General features: G+C 41.9%; 1 protein-coding gene across 1 annotated transcript; it reads left to right on the top strand.

Annotated features, from left to right (window-relative positions):
* The first annotated feature begins 3,050 nt into the window (after nucleotides 1-3,050).
* On the top strand, nucleotides 3,051-7,974 carry RASD2 (RASD family member 2). Its single transcript, XM_032220769.1, has 2 exons — nucleotides 3,051-3,542; nucleotides 5,498-7,974. The coding sequence occupies exons 1-2, from the start codon at nucleotides 3,272-3,274 to the stop codon at nucleotides 6,025-6,027; spliced, it is 801 nt and encodes a 266-aa protein (XP_032076660.1). The 5' UTR covers nucleotides 3,051-3,271; the 3' UTR covers nucleotides 6,028-7,974.
* The last annotated feature ends 12,684 nt before the right edge of the window (nucleotides 7,975-20,658 follow it).

Raw genomic sequence — 20,658 nt, forward strand, 5'->3', positions numbered from 1 at the left:
GAGGCAACTGAACTTTCTGGTTTTTCTCTGAAGGCCTTTCATTTTTATCCAAGAAGCTTCTTCAATTCTGACTAGATGGTAGGAAATGGAAGAATTTATACTTCTGGCAGACAGCTGGTCATTTGCATTCTTTAGCAAGACATCATTTGTCTCTAGTCTACAACACAGTCCTTTTAATAGTTTCAAGAAGGCTCCACACCCATTTTGCACCACTCAGGTGACCCTCACAACATAGCTAAACCTCCAGGTGGCCTTAATGACTCGCTAAAAGAATGCAAATGGACAACTGTCTGCAAGGAGTATAAATCTTTCCATTCTTCACCATCCAGTCAGAGCTGAAGAAGCTTTTTTGATGAGAAGCGAAACATCTTCAAAAAAACAAACAAAGCAGAAAATCCAGTTGAGTAGGTTTTCACCAGATTTGAGCCAATATGATAGTTCCAAATAAAAGTATTATTTGAGGAATCTACATGCCTCGGAGTCTCGCTTGCTATGGATTTATTACTTGGAACCCTGACATGGTGCCCACCCAGTAGAAAACCTCTGAAGATTCTTGATTCTGTCTTTAGGATAGGATAGCTTTTTTTGCATAGGATCACTTTTCAATATATTGCTTATTTCTTTGATTTTATCTCACCTTGATTTTTTTGGTCAGCTGAAGGTGGCATATATATATAATGCTTCCATTTATCTTCCTTACAACAATAACGGTATGAGAGAGATTGGACTAAGAGGGATCAAATGACCTGAAGTAACTAAGCCAGCTTTTATGACCAAGAAAGGAATAGAAATCGCTTTTTTTTCCAGTTTTTAGCCCAGCACTGTTCCATCAAACTAGTTTTCATTTGTTATGCCACTGAGTCAGAACTGGCTGTCCCCTGGTTGGATGGCATATATACATAGCATGAATCAATCAGCATACCACATACATTTCCTATGGTCGTAGTACATGTCTATTTCTCAATCCTTCACAAACTGTTTGTTAGGAATTGTTTCAATTGTTTGAAATAGATGTGTTCTTTTTCACATCTGCAGATTTCAAAATATTGAGAACTGGCAGGTAACCCCTTGAGTTGATCAATATCCCCCCTCCCCAGTCAACCATTGATGTATGAAACGCATAATTCAATTAGTGCCCTGGACCAAGTTTCTTCTGCTCATATATAAAAGAAACAAATTTCAACTATTCCATACAAAAGAAAGACTCTCTCTGCTCCACATCCCATATCTTTATTTCATGCTGTGTCCATTTATCTGGTGGTATAAAAAAAAATCTAAGGAGTTATGAGGTGGTGATGCTACAAGGCTACCCATACCTTTTTGCATTTTCAAACCCATATAATAAAAGACAGATTTGGGATCACCATGGAGAAGATCTATCTATATGGTCACTAAGAGTTGACAACAACTTAGTGAAATATAATCATACTAAATTAGTAACACGTCTTTTGGAAGCTCTGTGGGGAGGGAAGGAAGCAGTGGTTGGATTGAATCCAGCAAGCAGGAGATACATTGAATCAAGAGGTCCATCAGTAGAAGAGCAGCTGCATGTGCATTTCGGGTGCATTACAGTTCCAGACACACAGTAGCTGATGGAGAAAGGAATCCGTTTCAGAACATAGTTAAACTTTGCAGCTATCCAGAACTAATTTTGTACTGATAAAGTGACTGCTTATGGAATTGTCCTAAATTAGTCTGGACAACAAGAATTATTTTCAATCCTATCAATAAAAAAGATAATAAATGAATAGCTAGTAATCAGACGCCTTTCCATAACATTAAAATACTTCTGGCTGACTCATCATTCAAGCCCACCTGGTGAAATGACATTCAAACAAGGGACTGTTTCTTGTCTCATACTACATTTTAAAATGCTGAAAATGATGCAATTGATTTACACAAAAATTAATTACCTGAAAGTCTATATAACCCAAATCAATCCAATTCACAATACGTTGTGAATCTAATGTAGTCTGGAATACTCTCTGAAATAAGAATTACAACAGTTGTCCCTTCCTTACATATTCTGCTTTTTATATAGTACTATACTATACCAGAAATATCTAAATAACATTCTGGATTTATTCAGGGATAATAAACAGTACTTATAGGGCCATCAGTTGAATTTTCTTTCCCCCCACATGCCATTTGCTAAGATTTCTTTTTCCTCCCTTAGTGATGTTTACTTTTTTGTTACTGATACTTAGAAATGGTAGGCGATGAGTTTATACGTTTAACTACTATAAGCCACAATTAAGCTACAGTTAGTCCACCATTAACCACTAGTGCCATATGCATTGGTGTTATTCCATGTCCTTGCCTTTTCCACACAATATTCCTTCTCCAAGATTTGAAAGATATTTGTCAAAATAAAGCATCCAAAGATACCTATTATCTGCAAAAAAGATAATATTGGATTTCACCGTCACTGAAAAGTATTATTATGATGATGATGTTTGGTCACACAATCACCCAGATGTTTAGACTGGCTTTGACATTTTCATCAAGTTATTCCCAAAGACCAAGGATAGATAAATGTTATTGTTTGATGATACTAAAAGTATCATTGCAGGATGGAACTTAAACATAAAACAATAAGATTGGAAGGAATCTTAGAGATCTTCTAACCCAACTCCTGCTCAAGCAAAAGACCTTATATCATTCCAGACAAATGGCTGACCAATCTCTTCTTGAAAACACTCCAGTGATATAAGCTGTAAGCTGTTCCAATTAAAGCTACATTTTGCAATTTACTGGTGGTGATTTTGTCAATGCTGATGGTGTGCAAGTAGTGCTCCGGATATTTTGGATTGTACCAAAGGAGGCAATTACTATTGATACTATCCTATCTTTTATTTGCCATAATCGTTCAATTTCTGCTCTTTCCATTTTGTCATTTTCTCTAATTCTCTCTTTTGTTCTGCTGTCTCCAGGTACTGCCATGTCCACTATCCAGACATTTTTGCCTTTCTTATCAACAATTGTTATGTCTGGGGTGTTATGTGGCAGGTGCTTGTCTGTTTAAATTCTAAAGCTCCTAAGTACTCTAGTTTGTTCATTTTCTATTACTTTGTCTATTTTGTGGTCCATCAGTTCTTACTTTGTAGGTAAATGGTATTTCTTGCAGATATTCCAATGCACCATTGTTGCTACATTGTCATGCCATTGTTTATAGTTAATTTTTGTTCCACTATATTACTCTGATGGCACTGTTATTTTCTCTATCATTGGTAACAATTGTTCCTTTTTTACATCTTTTCAGATCTGAGCAATGATGAAGACCATGTCCAGTGGGAACTGCACCTTAAATGTGCCAGCCAAGAATTCCTACCGGATGGTTGTATTGGGAGCCTCCAGGGTGGGCAAGAGTTCCATTGTCTCTCGGTTTCTCAACGGCCGCTTTGATGACCAATACACACCCACCATTGAGGATTTCCATCGCAAAGTTTACAACATTCGAGGTGACATGTATCAGCTAGACATCTTGGATACATCTGGGAATCATCCATTCCCTGCCATGAGGAGGCTCTCCATCCTCACAGGTTAGAAACATACACGTGAGGCTTAACAGTGGCAAGTTAAGTTTGTCATAGTCAGATCACTTTTTGGGAGAAGAAGCAGGCTGAGGATGCTTGGGAAAATCCAAAGTTAAAAGGAAAAGGCAAAAATTGCCCCATATATTAAGTCTAAATCCTGTCCTTAGGAGGCAACCACCAATTTCCCAAAGACTAAGTCAGATGCTTTTGGACAAGAAGACTTTGGCCTTGGTTTTCTTGGACAGACAAACTCTTGTGGCATGACAAGTTGCTCAGAAAATTCAAACATATTTCTAGAGCAGCATGCGAGATAACATTAATGTCTATTGTTCAAAGAGGATAAAACCATATTTGGTTGTATGTGAGGCCACCAATGATCTTTGGTATGTGAGTCCAACGATGCATCTGAAGTGGACATTTCCATTCACAGCAATGGAATTTTTTGATATTTATATAGAAATAGTCCTCGACTCGTGACCACAATTGAGCCCAAAATTTCCATCACTAAGCCAGACAGTTGTTAAGTGACATTTAATAACCCTTTTTTTGCCACAGCTGTTAAGTGAATCACTGCAATTCATAAGTTAGTAACACGGTTCTTAAGTGAAGCTGGATTCCCCATTGACTTTGCTTGTCAGAAGGTTGCAAAAGGTGATCACATGACACTGGGACACTGCAGTTGTCATAAATGTGTGCCAGTTGCCAAATGTCAAAAATTTGATCATGTGACCATGAGACTGGTACAATAGTAATAAGTGTGAAAAACTACCATAAGTCAATTTTTTCAGTCCCATTGTAACTTTAGATAGTCTCTTAAAAAATGGTTTTAAGTGTATTACAATTGACTAAAAATAGACATGCATAATACATTGAAACCAACTGATTCAATCTTATTTTTAATATAAGTGGATCACACAACTTCCTTTTCCAGGCTTATCTGCATCAATCATTACATGAAGCACTGCAATTGGACAATACTATGCATCATCATTTTTTACAGAATATATAAAACAGCAACCACAGTCAGATAGTTTGCTGTTAGAATTTATGAAAATTAGCTTCCAAACAATAACAAGGGAGCAATATATAGAGATTGATATATGGAAAATTGTAAAAAGTAAAAATGGAACTTGAAGAAAACATTGGAAGATTGGGCAAGAAATGTTTTAGATACTGAATGCATTAAACTTCACAGGTTGTTCAGCATTTAGTTCTTAGAGCTAGACAAGATAGAAGAAAAATAATACTAGTAATAGTATCAATTCAATTTTTCACTGAAGAGGATACCACTACAGAAAAATAAGGTTAAAATTCTCCCTGGTGACATAGAAGCTTTGCAACCTGAATTCATTGCACTGCATCTATACCTGTGATGGCAAAGCCATGTCACCCAGCATGTGCAGCCTTGCCTGTTTGTCTTCTGGGTTTCTGGCATGAATGCGCACGCAATGATCAGCTGTCCTTTACGCACATGGCAGTGCTGAAAACCGGCCTGCGCATACGTGCCAGCCAGCTGATTGTCTGACACACATGCACGCTAGAACCTTTAAGTTTGGCTTTTCCGGAGCATGGCCCAGATGAGCTTGCACGCAATGCTTCCATGCAACCTTTTCAGCGCTCAGTGATCTATACCTTAACAGGTCCCTTAGTTCTGTGAATTCTTAAATAATAACTAAATATCCTGAATGTTTTTGTTTTATTACTACTGTCCTCCACCCTAACACTCTCCACCTATGCTAGACATTAGCTCTCACCTTCCTAGGTAGCATAGATTTTGATTAGAAAGTATTAGGTATTATGGGCTTTGAACTCTGACAAATAGAAGTCATTAGACTGGCAAATTCTGCCAAAAAATCTATAGAATTTATAATAGTTTTGTTGTCTACTGTTTTTAAACACATATTTCTGTGTGATAAAATTGTAACCAACTGCCTTTATTATTCCTTGTTGAAATATTGCAGGAGATGTTTTCATTCTTGTATTCAGTTTGGACAACAGAGAATCCTTTGATGAAGTGAAGAGGCTCCAGAATCAGATCCTTGAAGTCAAATCTTGTCTGAAGAACAAAACCAAGGAAACAGGGGATCTGCCTATGGTGATTTGTGGTAACAAGAGTGATCACGGTGAACTCTATCGCCGGGTGAGTTCTGATGAAGCTGAGAAGCTTGTCTCCAGTGATGAGAACTGTGCATACTTTGAAGTCTCGGCCAAGAAAAACACCAACGTGAACGAGATGTTCTATGTTCTTTTCAGCATGGCCAAATTACCCCATGAAATGAGTCCTGCTCTTCATAGGAAGATCTCTGTGCAATATGGTGACGCTTTCCACCAAAAGTCCTTCAGGATGCATAGGGTCAAAGAGACAGATGCCTATGGCATGATTTCCCCCTTTGCTCGTCGACCCAGTGTCAACAGTGATCTAAAATACATAAAATCCAAAGTCCTCAGAGAAGGGCAAGCAAGGGAAAGAGAAAAATGCACTATCCAGTGAAAGACACTCCACTGAGAAGTAGTCCATAGCATAACTGCAGTGCCTTAAAAAAGTGGCTGAAGAGAGACAGTCTGAAAATATTTACTGAGTTATGGCTGAGAACAGCGGTCATGAAAATACTTTGGCTAGAGCATTGTACCATTTCTGTAAAGATATAAATAAATTAAAACACAGCATTGTAAACACTTGAAGCTGCTATGGTAGATACTGTAACTGCCATATACAGCCCTTATCATTATTTCATCTTTTGGTTTTTGTATTTTTTTTAAACAGAAAAAAATCCTCTTAATTTTCTCTTTTGGTTTTCCTTTGTTTCAAGAAACTTCAAGGTATAAAGAAATTTGAACTTCAATTTTATACAAAGACAGTTAAAAGACGGGCCTGATTTGTACAGGTTTCTTAAGCAGCCATCATGCAGGAGACAATCTGATAACAAGATGAAAATTGAGTGTTGTTTTCCTCCAATTCTTCAATCGAAGAAGATTCAAACATTTTGAGAAAAATATACTTCTTTGTGCCAATGATAATTCTTCATTGTGCTACAAATACTACATTTCATAATTTTTCTCTGTTTTTTTGTAAATTACAAAGTGTTTGTTTTAATTAATGTGTGAATTAGTTGTCAAGTATGATCTAGAAATACCAGCTGATTTTCAATTACATGATATGTAAATAATTGAAATGTATGTACTGTAAGAACCAGCACACATGTTTCATGTGATTTTCTGTTCCTAAAAAACATCATATTCATATACTTCGAAACTTTTATTGTATATCCAGCCAAATTCCATTCATTTTTATTCCACAATAATGATTATGCTTTCTACCATACTGGTAATAATGACATTGGATGTGCAATGCCAGGTGTTATGCTCTGTCCTCCAACTTTCTCACATTAAAATTGTAAACCTGTGGAGATGAAGCTGAAAGTAAGCCTGAGAGTAAGTCCAATTGAACAGTAGAACTTTATATAAACACACATGAGATTGTGGTATAAACCGTATAAGGCTCTAGGCCAATCTAGACTAAAAATGGGAGTAAAAATTTAAGCATGCATTGTTGAACAAAGCTTGCACTTAAGGTTGAGCAAGTTATATTAAACAATGATATTTATTTCTCACTAAAAATATCTGACCACCAGCTACATTTTTCTCATGTTCAAATGGCTGAGAAATTATTTATTTGCAAAAGGAGGGTTCAGAGTTTAAATTTAGCATGACTGTCTTCCAAGCTGTGTCCATTGTCCATGTACCACAATACTGAGTGCACCCTAATATAGAGTGAGTGAGAGCTTATATACTTTTATAATAAAAACATAGCTTTTCTTTCCTCAACCTACTGCCCTTTAGATCAGTTGGAATTCCTTGGCCTTTGCTTGGAATTGGTCCAAAACATCTGGAGGGAACCAAGTTGAAGACATCTGTTGCACCTGTTTCCATTTTTTTTTAAAAAAAAAACCTTAATATTGTTGGATTTCTTCCAGACAATCTGTTTACCAGAATGTTTATGGAGAAAAAAAGCGATGTCAGAATTAGCTTTGTTTGTTACTAAAAGCCTACTTGATTATCTTATCTGACTCTTAAATAATTCTTAGTATCTATAGTATCCATGTGAATAAGAATTCGATTTTGTTCTGAGCCAGCTGCCTAAATGTCTTTCCTCCTTTCTTAGTGTTCTTTTTTTTCTCTCTCTCTCTTTTCAGCTATGATAATTTTCAGCTATCATAATGGTCATATATCAGAACAGAACTGAATTTTGCATACCTCAGAATTACTAAAAAGGTTTTAACCCATTTGTCTTGAATAGGGAGATATTGTAAGGAATAATGGGAGTACAATTGCGCTAGCCCAGGTCCCTCCTGCCCCCATCAGTCTCATTGACGTCTGTCCGTCCTTCCTTCCTTCCTTCCTTCCTTCCTTCCTTCCTTCCTTCCTTCCTTCCTTCCTTCCTTCCTTTCTTCCATCTTTCTTTCTTTCTTTCCTTTCTTCCTCCCCTCTGCTCTCCCTCCCTCCTCCCTTCCTTCCAATGGACTAATAGAATTTTTTATAAAATTACCTCAGACATGAATGTGTACTGTAATGTATGTGGTTGTATATGAACATGTGTGCCTAGCAGGGAGAAGAGACACTTCAGTCTCCGTAATGTTAACCTACTGTCCACAATTTAGATTTCTAAAATGTTCTACCAGCCCTTGAATATCACACCTCTGTGTAATATTATACCTCATACACTGTATATATGTGAATAGTACTGTGTGCTTTAGTTGGCAATGCAAGCTTTACTGGCATAAACAAAAGTTCACTCTGATGTCTAATAATTAAGTAAGGTGAGTATATGTAGAAGTTCTTGTGGGACTAAATGGTCTCCCATCTACTTCTACAAGATTATATACTTCCTTGTTTGTTATATAAAATTCAGTATTGCTAATTTCCTAATGCCATTTCAGCAATTTATGTCATTTTGAAAAGATTCTGCATTTGTATAGATGTTTCTCTCTCTCTCTTTCGATAAATGTGATCTATTTATTAACTGTGTCCTGGATTGATTTATTTTTATAAAAATATGATCAGGTAGCTGATTTGCTCTGGATGGCCAGCTGTTTAATAGCAAATTACCATGCATTGAATCACACAATTTACAGAAGTCTACAAGAGGGCAAGTGATGACTTACACATTTGCATCAAAAATTGTGATGCAAAATTGTGTGATTGTGTGCCATCCTACACATCATTGTAGTATATTATGGATGCAACTGACACCATTGTTCTAATATAGATTCATAAGAATGTTCCAGTTAAAAAATAACGATTTAAATTAATGGATGGATTCTTAACAATAGAAAAACAATTTCCCTCACTATAGACCTTGTAAGGTTTCTTATCAAAGGGGAACCCACATCCATATAAATGTAAAAAATAAATAATAGTCCTTTACCACCACAGGAGTTAATGCCCATCAAAAAAAAAAAAGCCCATCAAACTTGAACTAGGTCAATCCTGATTGAAGGATAACTTTGGAAATAGAAAGAAAATTTGCTTCTGGAGAACCAGAGAAATTTGTCCGAGGCAGCCTGAAATCTGAGACACTATGACAATAGATACCTTGTCCTGGTTTCTGTAGCAACCATCATTTCCTAAGCAATTCCACAAAATGATGACCATACCACCAGTCATGCCTGCAGGACAAGAAAAGCAGGAATATTGGAATCTGACCTGTGTCTTTTATCTACTGCCCAATAGAATAACTTCAGACAGTTCCTCCTTGGTGGAGGAACAAAAAGGATAAATAATGTTTACTTCTTTTCCCTTCCTTGCTGCTCTTATGTCGTTATCACCTGAAGCCATTCTTACCATGAGTGGCTTGCAATTATTGCTACAATTCTTAATTAACATGATCCATCAATTGCAATTATATTAGCAAGAGTTACATGAAGCAGAATCTACAGAGCCTAACAGGGTACAAAATTAATGAAATTGGGACTAGGGGAGATGGACCCCCCCCATTTCAAGGTATTAAACATTGCTTCATCCAGCTAATGTTCATATCCACTTACATGGGGAAGGGGTCAGTCCAGAAGCAAAGGATTTGAGTTCAAAGTCACAGTAAGCTACAAGTCTTTCATCACACTCATCATTAAAGTATTTGAGAGATGTATAACCTTATGTAATGAACTGAGATCCCCAGAAGAAAAGTGAGATAAAATAAATATGTCTTGCAGACAGAAAATAATGATCCTTTATTTGCAGGGGTGAGTCACATTTTCTGTGGTTTCTTATTTCTCTCTCTTTGTTTCATTTGTGCTTGCTTACTGCACATTTGTCTGAGAATTTTTCTGAGAAAAATCCTAGCACAAAATTAATATCTCTATTGAGATGTAGGACCTTTCTTGCCACAGTCGTTAAATGAATCACTGCGGTTAAGTTAGTAACAAGCTTGTTAAGTGAATCTGGCTTCCCCATTGGTTTTGTTTGTCAGAAGGTCTCAAAAGGTGATCATATGACCCTGGGACACGTCAAATGTTATAAATATGAGTCAGTTGCTAAGCATCTGAATTTTGATCACATGACCATGGGGAAGCTGCAACAGTCATTAGTGTGGCAAACAGTCATAGCTCACCCTCTTTCAGAGCCGTTATAACTTCAAATGGTCACTAAATGAACTGTTGTAAATTGAGGATTACCTGTATTTGTCTTATATTAATATTTTTGCTAATACATACTCTGGTGGTGCAGAATGCAGTATTGCAAGCTAACTCTGCTCACAGCCAGGAGTTCGATCCTGATGGGCTCAAGCCTTCCATCCTTCAGAGATCTGTAAAATGATGACCCAGATTGTTGGGAACAAGATGACTCTGTAAACCCCTTAGAGAGGGTTGTAAAGCACTATGAAGCAGTAGTGCATCTGTTAAAAGACTGCTAACTTTGCTTTAAAAGGAAAAGCAGACAAATTTCTCTTTCTCTGATAGGTAGTTTAAGAAGTATACACATTAAAAAGTACTGGACAGAGAAACAACAAATGCTAAGAATATACAGTTATCTCCCTGATCTTACTCAGAAATGTCTGCTGAAGCCTCTATTAACTATACTCTAGTTCTATTATTGTCTGGGTATTTATACATGACTTCCTTGGGTTCCAAGACTGTAATTCTATTATCCATCCCACCTTATTAACTCTTGGGTTTACTTTTTAAGTACAGTTCCCGTGTTCATAACAATTTCATAACCTTTCATAGCCTTCACCATATGTTTAAAATATAAGCCAAGACAGAGTTTTAATCTGAGCCACATCTCAGATGATTTAATTCTGGAATATCTGAATTCATACAACTTGTGCTTGCATTTGTGTTTTGTTATTAAAGATCATGCCCACATGGACAAGATAAATAGCATTAACAGATAAGATTTCCAGATCTCTGCAGAATGAGTTAAAAATAACTTTAGCCCTAATTAGAAATTTGCTTTACATGCCATAGTCTATTAAAAAGTCAGACTTTCTTCGCTTGCTACCTCTTCTCTATTTTGTTCATCAAATTATATTATTAAGTCTTCATTTTCATGTAGCCAAGAAAAAAATGTCTAGAAGGTCTGAAAAAATGTACCAGAACCCGTACACGGTATAGATTTTTAACAAACATGGTCTAAAATCTATTGAGAAAAAAGAAATAAAAAAATTAATAACATCTCTACATTGATCTTAGCTTCTTCTTGCTAAGTTAACTTTAAACAATTTAAATCATTCCTGATCTTAAGCATAGGCTAACTGGAATTTCTTGGTCCCGCATTTATTTTGTATATAGTCAATCCATTTTTTCCAGTCTCGTTTATATCTCTCAAGAAAGGTGGTATAGTGACCAAAGTTACAATGGCATTGAAAAAGTGACTGATGACCATTTTTCACACTTAGCGACCATTTTCACACTTAGCGACCATTGCAGCATCCTCATGGTCACGCAATCAAAATTTTGATGTTTGGCAACAGATTCGTATTTATGATGGTTTCAGTGTCCTATAATCACCTTTTGACAAAGTCAAATGGGGAAACCAGATTCACTTATGTTACTAACTTATCAGCTGCAGCTATTCACTTAAGAACTGTGGCAAGAAAGGTGATATAGTGACCAAAGTTACAATGGCATTGAAAAAAGTGACTGATGACCATTTTTCACACTTAGCGACCATTTTCACACTTAGCGACCGTTGCAGCATCCTCATGGTCACGTGATCAAAATTTTGATGTTTGGCATCAATTACAATTTATGTTTGTAAATTGTAGTTATGTTGAAATAAAAAAAAATTACAATACTATTTTTGTGTTGTATGAAAATTTTTGTTGCTCCGTATAGAATTTTTAATCAAGCCCCCCCGCCCCCCAGTCAAAGGTGTCCCTCTTTACCAATCTGAAAATCTGGTCACCTTATTTATGTGTTATGTTTAGAAGTTCTTGCAGGAAACCAGAAAGACATGAATCTTTGACATTCATACATTAAACCAATAAAAACAAATATATGTAGCTCAGGATTGAACTGCAGAGCACTAAGGACTCCACAGACATGAATCTGTTACGTATTTCCTCCAAACACTGTGGGCGCTACTCCCATTACCATACTTCCTTAAGGACCTTCCCTCATGTCTCTGTCTGATCATGTCCAAATGCAATTTTGTCCCATCAACTTTCTGAAAAATGTCAACCTCCAAATATCTAAACAGGGAATCAACTCAGAAACATTCTCAGTCTCAATAGAGGAGAAGGCCTCATCAAAACTAGCATCTTATTTCCCACAGTGGGCACCTATTTCCTTCTACTGTATGAAAGTGACTGAGGTTCAGCAGTTTCAGACCTCTGTGAATCTATTTCTGGTTTTGCAGTAGATTGGAAGCCACAGTAAAACTGGTCTTTTCTTTGAAACTGTGGAGCACATGAATGCACACAGCAGGAAGTAAGAACACAGATGGGTGCAATACAAGAAATGCATTTTATTATCCTTTTGGGTGGAATGCGACATGGGGGGTGTTTTTACTGCAGGATTTGCAGCTGTTAATTAAATGATATCCTTTACTCTTTGTTCTCAGCATTTTGGGATTGGCAGAAATAAAAATGAATGCAATTCACTTTCAAGCCTTTTTCGACAGGCTGAGTGGCTATTCTTCTATTTCACTGAGCAACTTGAAGCTTCAGTATTATGGAAGAGCTGGACAGATAGACAAAGTTCACATATTCCAACATATATTTTTTTGCATTTAATTGTTTCAATCATAAATTCTTTCTCATAAAGTAACCTTATCTGCTAACAAGAAGTGAGAACTTTTGCCAGTTTACTATAGTCCAGTTGGGTTGTGGGGTTGGGCCTCCTGTAATAGCGTTGTAAGTTCTCGGACTTACGAATGACAGCTCGGCAGCAGCCAGGCACGTCTTAGCCAATCAGACGCGCCTGCGAGTTGCCGGGCTGTCATATAAAGGCTATTGGCTCGTCCGTCTGACAGCTCTGTATAAAAGGCTGTCAGACGGAGGAGAGGTGCCGGTCTACTTACAGCTACTGTTCTTGCCTGTAATAAATGGTTAATGAAGGTTACCTCAGAAGCCTCTTTGTCTTTACTGCCGCCGATCTAAGACTGGCGACGAGCAGTGGGATCTCCAGCTCTGAGCACGACCTAGAGGGCAAGCAACGATCGTGTTAGGCGGGTAGACCGGACAAGAAAACCGTGCTTCAAATCGCCTCAGCCGCCTCGCCGCCTCAGCCGCGAACCGTTATGGCCGGCATATCAGCCTTCGCTCCGTTTGGAGCTGCCAGAGAGTCCTGGGCCGCATTTTTAGAAAGATTTGAATGCTTTCTCATCGCCAACAACCGGCAAGACTACTCTCAGGCCAGAAAGTGCGGGTTTTTCTTAACCGCCTGCGGTCCTGAGATGTTCGCAACGGCCTGCTCATTCGCTGCCCCTAGGGCTGTATATGATCTGACCTGGGAAGAATTAACTGAGGGGCTCCAAGCTTACTATGCCCCAACCCCATCTCAGATCGCCCGCCGTTTCGCCTACCGCAGGTGAGTGCAGAAGCCGTCCAAATTGGTGAATCAATTCTTGCAGGCTCTGTGAGTCGCCGCGGCGCAATGTGACTTTCCTGACTTGGAAGACAACTTAGCGGAGCAATTTGTGTGCGGCCTCAAGGATATTTTCCTGAGGCGCCGGCTCCTTGGGAAGCCTAAAGTCACCCTAGTCTACGCCATTGACGAAGCCAGGGCCGCTGAACTTGCCAACCTCTCCTCAGTAGAGATTGACCATTATCTACCTCAAGCAGCCGCTTCCTCCCTTGTGCCTGCCTTGCCAGCTTTGCCGAGGCCTGCCCCCGCACCACCACAGCCATCTACATATATTACTAACTTAATAGATGAACTGGCTCCATTGCCTGAACAATTCTATACTGACCAGGTGGATCGCCTACGGGCCACCCCTCGCCGGCCTCAACAACAGCAGCCGGCGCTGATCCGAGCTCCTACAGCCTCTCCTGCTTGCCTCGGCTGCGGAGGCTCTCACACCCGGTCTACCTGCCCTTTCAAGACTGCCGTCTGCCGCCTATGCGGCAAGAAGGGTCACTTGGCGCAGGTCTGCCGGGCTGCCCTGACTCCTCTCTCACCGGCCGAACAACCTCCAGTCTACGGTCCTCCTCCTCCTCCTAAGAATCAACCGGCCAGATGCCAGCAGCCACGCCATGAAGACTGCTATGCCCTGACCGAGAATGTGCCTGCCACCCCTGCGGTGTCCATCAACCTGGCCTCAGCGGGTACGCAGAAGATCACCATTACAGTCACCATTGAGGGCTCCCCCTGCTTGATGGAGGTTGATTCCGGCTCCTCCCGCTCCCTCCTCTCCTGGGCTACATTCACAAAACTTTGCCCCCATGTGTCCAAGTCCCAGCTTTCTCCAGCGGACACCATCTTAAGGGAATACCAGGGGTCGAATATTACCACCCTGGGGTGCTATGGGGTGCGGGTTTCCTATGAGAGCCAGTGTGCAGTCCTCCCAGCCCTCATTGTTTTAAAACCGCTTCCCTCAATCCTGGGCCTTGATTGGTTCTCTCCTTTAGGGTTATCCCTGACAGGAGTGCACTGTGCGGTGGACACGCCCCCTGATGTAGCAGCAGTCCTCAAGGACTATGCTGACATCTTTAATGGACAGCTTGGCCAATACAAGGGCACCCCTATCTCCCTTAACTTGGACCCCCAGGTTGCCCCCATCAGGCTGAAGGCCCGCAGGGTGCCTTTTGCCTTGAGGCCAAAGGTTGACGCCGAGCTCGATAAGCTCTTGGCGCAGGGAGTGCCGGAGCCCGTTGACCATTCACGCTGGGAGACCCCCATAGTCATCCCCGTGAAGGCCGACGGGTCCATCAGGATCTGCACCGACTATAAGTCGACGATCAACCTTGGCCTCCAGGCAAACCCCTATCCAGTCCCTGTCGTGCAGCATCTGCTCCACTCCTTGGGGTAGGGCTGCATTTTCTCCAAACTGGATATGGCGCAGGCCTACCAGCAGCTCCCTGTGGATGACGATGCGGCGGCTGCCCAGACCATCGTCACCCACCCGGGGGCTTTCCGCTGTCGCCACCTCCAATTCGGCGTATCCGTTGCCCTGGGGATCTTCCAGAGCCTCATGGAGCGCTTGCTTCATGGGCTCCCTGGCGTCGTTCCCTACTTTGATGATGTCCTGATTGCTGCAAGCAGCCGCTCAGACCTCATCAAAGTCTTAAGGAAGGTCCTCGACCATTTTAGGGGCGCAGGATTAAAACTGAAGCGCAGCAAATGCTCCTTTGCTGTGCCCCAAGTGGAATTCTTGGGCTTCTTGATTGACACCCAGGGAATCTACCCCACCCCTTCCAAAATTGCCGCCATAAGGAACGCTCCCCCCCAACCTCAAAGGTGCAGCTCCAGGCGTTCCTCGGCCTCCTAAATTTTTACGCGCCATTTATCCCTCACAAGGCGTCACTAGCCGAGCTTCTGCATCGGTTGCTCGACCGATCCACGGCCTGGCGCTAGGGCAGCCGCGAAGCGCATGTGTTCGCGGCTGTCAAATCCCTGCTGACGTCGGAGGCAGTCTTAGTCCAATACAGTGACAAGCTGCCCCTGACTTTGGCCTGTGACGCCTCCCCTGTGGGTTTGGGGGCGGTTCTGAGCCACGTCCTCCCCAACGGCTCAGAAGCCCCCATAGATTTTTACTCCCAGACACTTTCCTCCGCCGAGAGGAACTACAGCCAGATTGACAAGGAGGCTCTGGCTGCGGTGTCCGGGGTTAAAAAGTTCCACGACTATCTCTATGGTCGGCACTTTACACTATACACCGACCACAAGCCTCTCCTTGGGCTTCTGGCACGCGATAGGCCGACCCCCCCATCCTCTCCCCTAGGATGACCCGCTGGACGGAGTTCCTGGCTGCGTACTCCTACGCGCTATGCTACCGTCCGGACAAGCACCTAGGGCATGCCGATGCCCTTAGTTGCTGCCCCCTCCCTTGCGAGGACCCCCAGCCGGTCCTCTGCCTCTCGGTCCTCTCCATCGCCGAGCTGGACCTGCCCCTGACCTCCACTGACGTGGCCTCCCACTCTCGAGCTGACCCTGTCCTTTCTCAAGTCATGGCATGGGTCCTGAGAGGTTGGCCTACAGAGGCTGTCCGCCCGGACTGCCAGGCCTTCCAAGTCCCGCCAGCTGGAACTCTCCCTCCACTCCGGCTGCCTCCTCTGGGGCGACCGCGTGGTCATCCCATTGGTCCTCCGCAACCAAGTCCTTCAGCGACTCCATGCCGATCACCCAGGGTCGCGTGCATGAAGGCGCTGGCCCACAGTTACGTGTGGTGGCCCGGCCTGGACTCCGAGATTGAGGCCTGGGTCACCCGCTGCGTCCCATGCCAGGAATCCCGCCCATCTCCCCCCTCCTCCCCCTCCCGGGAGTGGGAGATGCCCCATGGGCCCTGGTCCCGCATTCACTTTGCGGGCCCCTTCCACGGCCAGGTATTCTTGGTGGCTGTAGATGCCTACTCTCACTGGGTGGAGCTGGTCTTAATGCACTCCACCACAGCCGAGAGCACGGTGTGGGCCCTGCGACGGTTGTTTGCTACCCATGGTTGCTGGACACAGTTGTGTCCGACAATGGCCTGCAATTTACATCTGCTGTCTTCCAAACATTCCTGGCCGCCCAAGGGATCTGCCATGCGCCAGTAGCCCCTTATCATCCGGCCAGCAATGGCCGAGTGAAAAGGGCGGTCCGATCGGCCAAGGAGGCTTTGGGCCGCATGAACCGAGGCAACTGGCAGGCAAGGGTGGACGCTTACTTAATGGCACAGCACTCCACACCTTGCCCACTAACTCGGCAAAGCCCCGCAGAGCTGCTGATGGGTCGTCGCCTGCGGACCACCCTGGATAGACTACACCCCCTCTATTCAGGAATTCAGCCTGGCAACCTGGGGTCTCCCTCCCGTTCCTTCCTTCCCGGGGACACTGTTTGGGCTCGCAACTATTCTGGGGATCCTCGGTGGGTGCCTGCCACCATCACCGAGATAACAGGACCCGTCTCCTACAGGGCCAGAATATCCGATGGCACCGTGTGGCGGCGGCACCTGGATCAGTTGAGGAGCCACCATGACCACGAAGATCCAGCTCAAACCGTCCCGCAGAGGCCGGCCACCGACGCCTCGCAACTGGCCCCAGTTCCGCAACAGTGGACGCAAATAGACGATCCAATGGCCTTCCCCAATTCAGGCCAGCCTGCCAGGGCCTCCAGATCGCATCAGCCCGTCGTTGGCCTGTCCTCCGCCTCTCCATCCGAGCCCACAATAAACTTTCCCAACAGTTTAGGCCTTCTCAGTCCCAGTTCTCCCCAGTCCCAGGCCGCCTACCGGCCTATTCCAAATCCACCGCCATCCTCGACCGCGCCCCCTTCGGCCAGCCTACCTCATCCTTGAGTTCCGCCTTCCCAACCAGGCCGCTCTTCTGACGTCACCTGGAGCTCCACTCCCCACAGGGAGGAGCTCTTACAGGGACATCCTCTCCAGTCGACGCCTGCAGTCCAACTGAGGCGTTCAGGGCATGTCCGCCGTCCCCCCACCTACTTACGCAACTACGCCTGCGCCATTTCTGACGCAGGCGCATCGCTGGGGGGGGGAAGGAGTGTAATAGCCTCGTAAGTCCTCGGACTTACGAATGACAGCTCGGCAGCAGCCAGGTGCGTCTTAGCCAATCAGACGCGCCTGCGAGTTGCCGGGCTGTCATACGAAAGGCTATTGGCTCGTCCGTCTGACAGCTCTATATAAAAGGCTGTCAGACGGAGGAGAGGTGCCGGTCTACTTACAGTTACTGTTCTTGCCTGTAATAAACGGTTAATGAAGGTTACCTCAGAATCCTCTTCGTCTTTACTGCCGCCGATGTAACACCTCCCCTCACCTCCAATGTGATTCTTGATTGTGTTTTAAAATTTCTCTTCACATGTTATCAGTTGGAGTAAACTACAACTATACTAATTTTAGGAAAGTGTATATGAAGCATTTGATGTAGAGTGTTCTTAAGTAAGCTTGGCATTTAGATGTGGTAGGTCAAGGTGTCCCTCAACAATGGCCTGCTGCCTCTGGTCTACTTACTCAATAAATGATGATATTGTTAAAAATTCATTGTTTCAAGCCCTATTCTGGTTCTGGAAAAACACAAAAATCTTGTGCAACGGTTGTTCTATTCTAGGTTATTTCTTCTCTCTATATATGGCACACTTGTCCTTTCCAAGCTGAAAAATTACTAGGATTCTCAAACATTATGAAATGCATTTTTAAAGAGGTAGCCAGGATTGCATAAAGCATTCCAAATAGAACAATATTGTAGAACTGATTTATATAACGGCAGTATAATAATGGACATTTTATTTTCATTTCTTTTCCAAGGATACTTAGCAAGTAATTTACCTTACCTTCCTTTCTATAACACAGAGTTGGCATCTCCTTGGCTGAGCCTTTGAGTCTTCCTCAGTGATATAGTAATAGATTCCTTCACAATAAACATGTCAGCTGATCTCATAACAGTGACATTGGAATATTGCCTTGGGAGCTGAACATCATGTTACTAAGCTTGGAGGCTGGGAAATAACACAGGAAAGGCAACAGAAATAATATTGTGGCATTGAAGAAACAGTTTCTTTATGAGGAGGTACTATATATAAATCTTGCTTCCTCGGTGTCTGAGCAGGGAAGAAACACTATAACAAGGAAAACTATAACAACTCCGAAGGGACTATGAAATCACCAAACAAGGAAATGAATCAGATGCATTATGCTGTTATGTGTGGAATAATAAATTATAAGTGAATAAGAAGTTATAAATTAGAACAGAAAATAAATCAAATAAACTATGGTCTTTTTTAAATAATAAATTATAAATAACTTTAAGTTTTCTTTCAGGTTTTTCCTAACATTAACATTACTTTGTTTGGTTAACATGTAAATGTTGTGGCACAGAGACTGTTTTGTTTTTGTTTCTTCTATTGTTATATTACTAAGGATAAATAATGGATCACTTTACTTCATCTTTGGCTTCAGCTCTATCAAAGAGAAGTGTGCTAGCAGTTATACAACTAGATCACAGATGAAATTGATTGATGTATGGTATCTTCTCCAACATGGTATCTTCTAGATGTGTTGCACTTAACACATTTCCAGGCTTGTCAGCTGCATATTATGGGGATGGAATTGGAGATTGGAAAAGTTTGATATAAGGACCATTGAGGTCATAATTTTCATAAATTCTGGTGACTTCTGAAAGCACAAGTAGTTCCCCATCTCAGAGGTGGTCAACTGAAAGTCCAACATGTAGCTCCCAAACCACTTTTTGTAGTCCTCAGAGAAACTTCTAATTATAAAGTTCTTGACAGAAGAGATTTTTAAGTAACTTCTATTCATGTAGCATCTATTCATGTTTCTAGGCTTATTTTATGTTATTTTATTTTCATTGCTATGCTGCTCTTCCTCTTAGATAGACCACGGCAGTGGTGGGATTCAGCCAGTTCGCACCACTACTGGAGAACTGGTTGTTACCTTTCTGAGCAGTTTGGTGAACTGGTTGTTGGAAGAAATCATTAGGGCAGAGAACCGGTTGTTAAATTATTTGAAACCCACCACTGGACCAAGGTATTATCCAAAATACAGTTCTGTACAATACACACACACACACACACACACACACACACACACAGACAAACACACCTGATCATAAAGTGAGCATCCTGCAACCAATGATAGTTACAGTTAGATTGTCTTTTCAGTGGCTATCATATTAACTGCTACTCCTCCATTCTAAATGGGTTGGATCCTTCCATCAACCCCAGATTGAGTGGCACATACCATCATCCAGCCAGCCATAATCCAAACCAGCCATTTTCATCTTTGATGGGAATCTACTTGATCCCATACTTCAGTTAAGAGAAAGTCAGTGATCATTGTCTCCTGTTCAGACAGGCATACCTAGAATACATTGAGAGGGGGAATATCATACATATATTTCTGGGCAGTCTGGTAGCAAATAAGAAAATAATATATACAATTACTACAGGCATGGAAGCATGTTATTCCTTATATGCAGAAGGTACCATGTTTAATATATAGCATCATTAAGAAAGACAGGTACCTGTGTCAAACTATAGAGAACCTCTGCTGGAGAGTATAAATTGACTTTTCCCAACCTTTTGAGATGTTAATCAATGGTCATGTTAACCCATCAGAAGGGAAGAAAGTTTGTCTCAGAAGATACCATCTTAGAAAAATCTATCAAAAAGAAACAGATAATTTATTCCATCTTGGAACAACTTTTTAAATTCTGCTTTTAATGGTGATGGAGACAGAGATGGAAGTCTCTTGGAATATAGAGTCATAATATTGATTGTGTGAATTCAACCTTGTGAATGGTAAGCCATGGTTTGCAACAGACAATTATATGAACTCAAAATATAATTTAGTAAATCTTGATTAAACAAACTCTGGTTTATGGTCATATATGACCCTCATCCAACTGTAAATTGAGATAAAGAGCCGAGGTGGCGCATTGGTTAGAGTGCTGTACTGCAGCCACTTCAGCTGACTGTTATCTGCAGTTCGGCGGTTCAAATCTCACCGGCTC

Source organism: Thamnophis elegans, chromosome 7, assembly GCF_009769535.1.
Source record: "Thamnophis elegans isolate rThaEle1 chromosome 7, rThaEle1.pri, whole genome shotgun sequence".
NCBI lineage: Eukaryota > Metazoa > Chordata > Lepidosauria > Squamata > Colubridae > Thamnophis > Thamnophis elegans.

What these genes read in the sequence shown, in the direction of transcription:
- RASD2 (XM_032220769.1), top strand. Translation starts at nt 3,272, where the DNA reads ATGATGAAGACCATGTCCAGTGGGAACTGCACCTTAAATGTGCCAGCC. An exon ending in GAGGCTCTCCATCCTCACAG is followed by an intron (nt 3,543 to 5,497) that starts GTTAGAAACATA and finishes GAAATATTGCAG; the next exon opens with GAGATGTTTTCATTCTTGTA.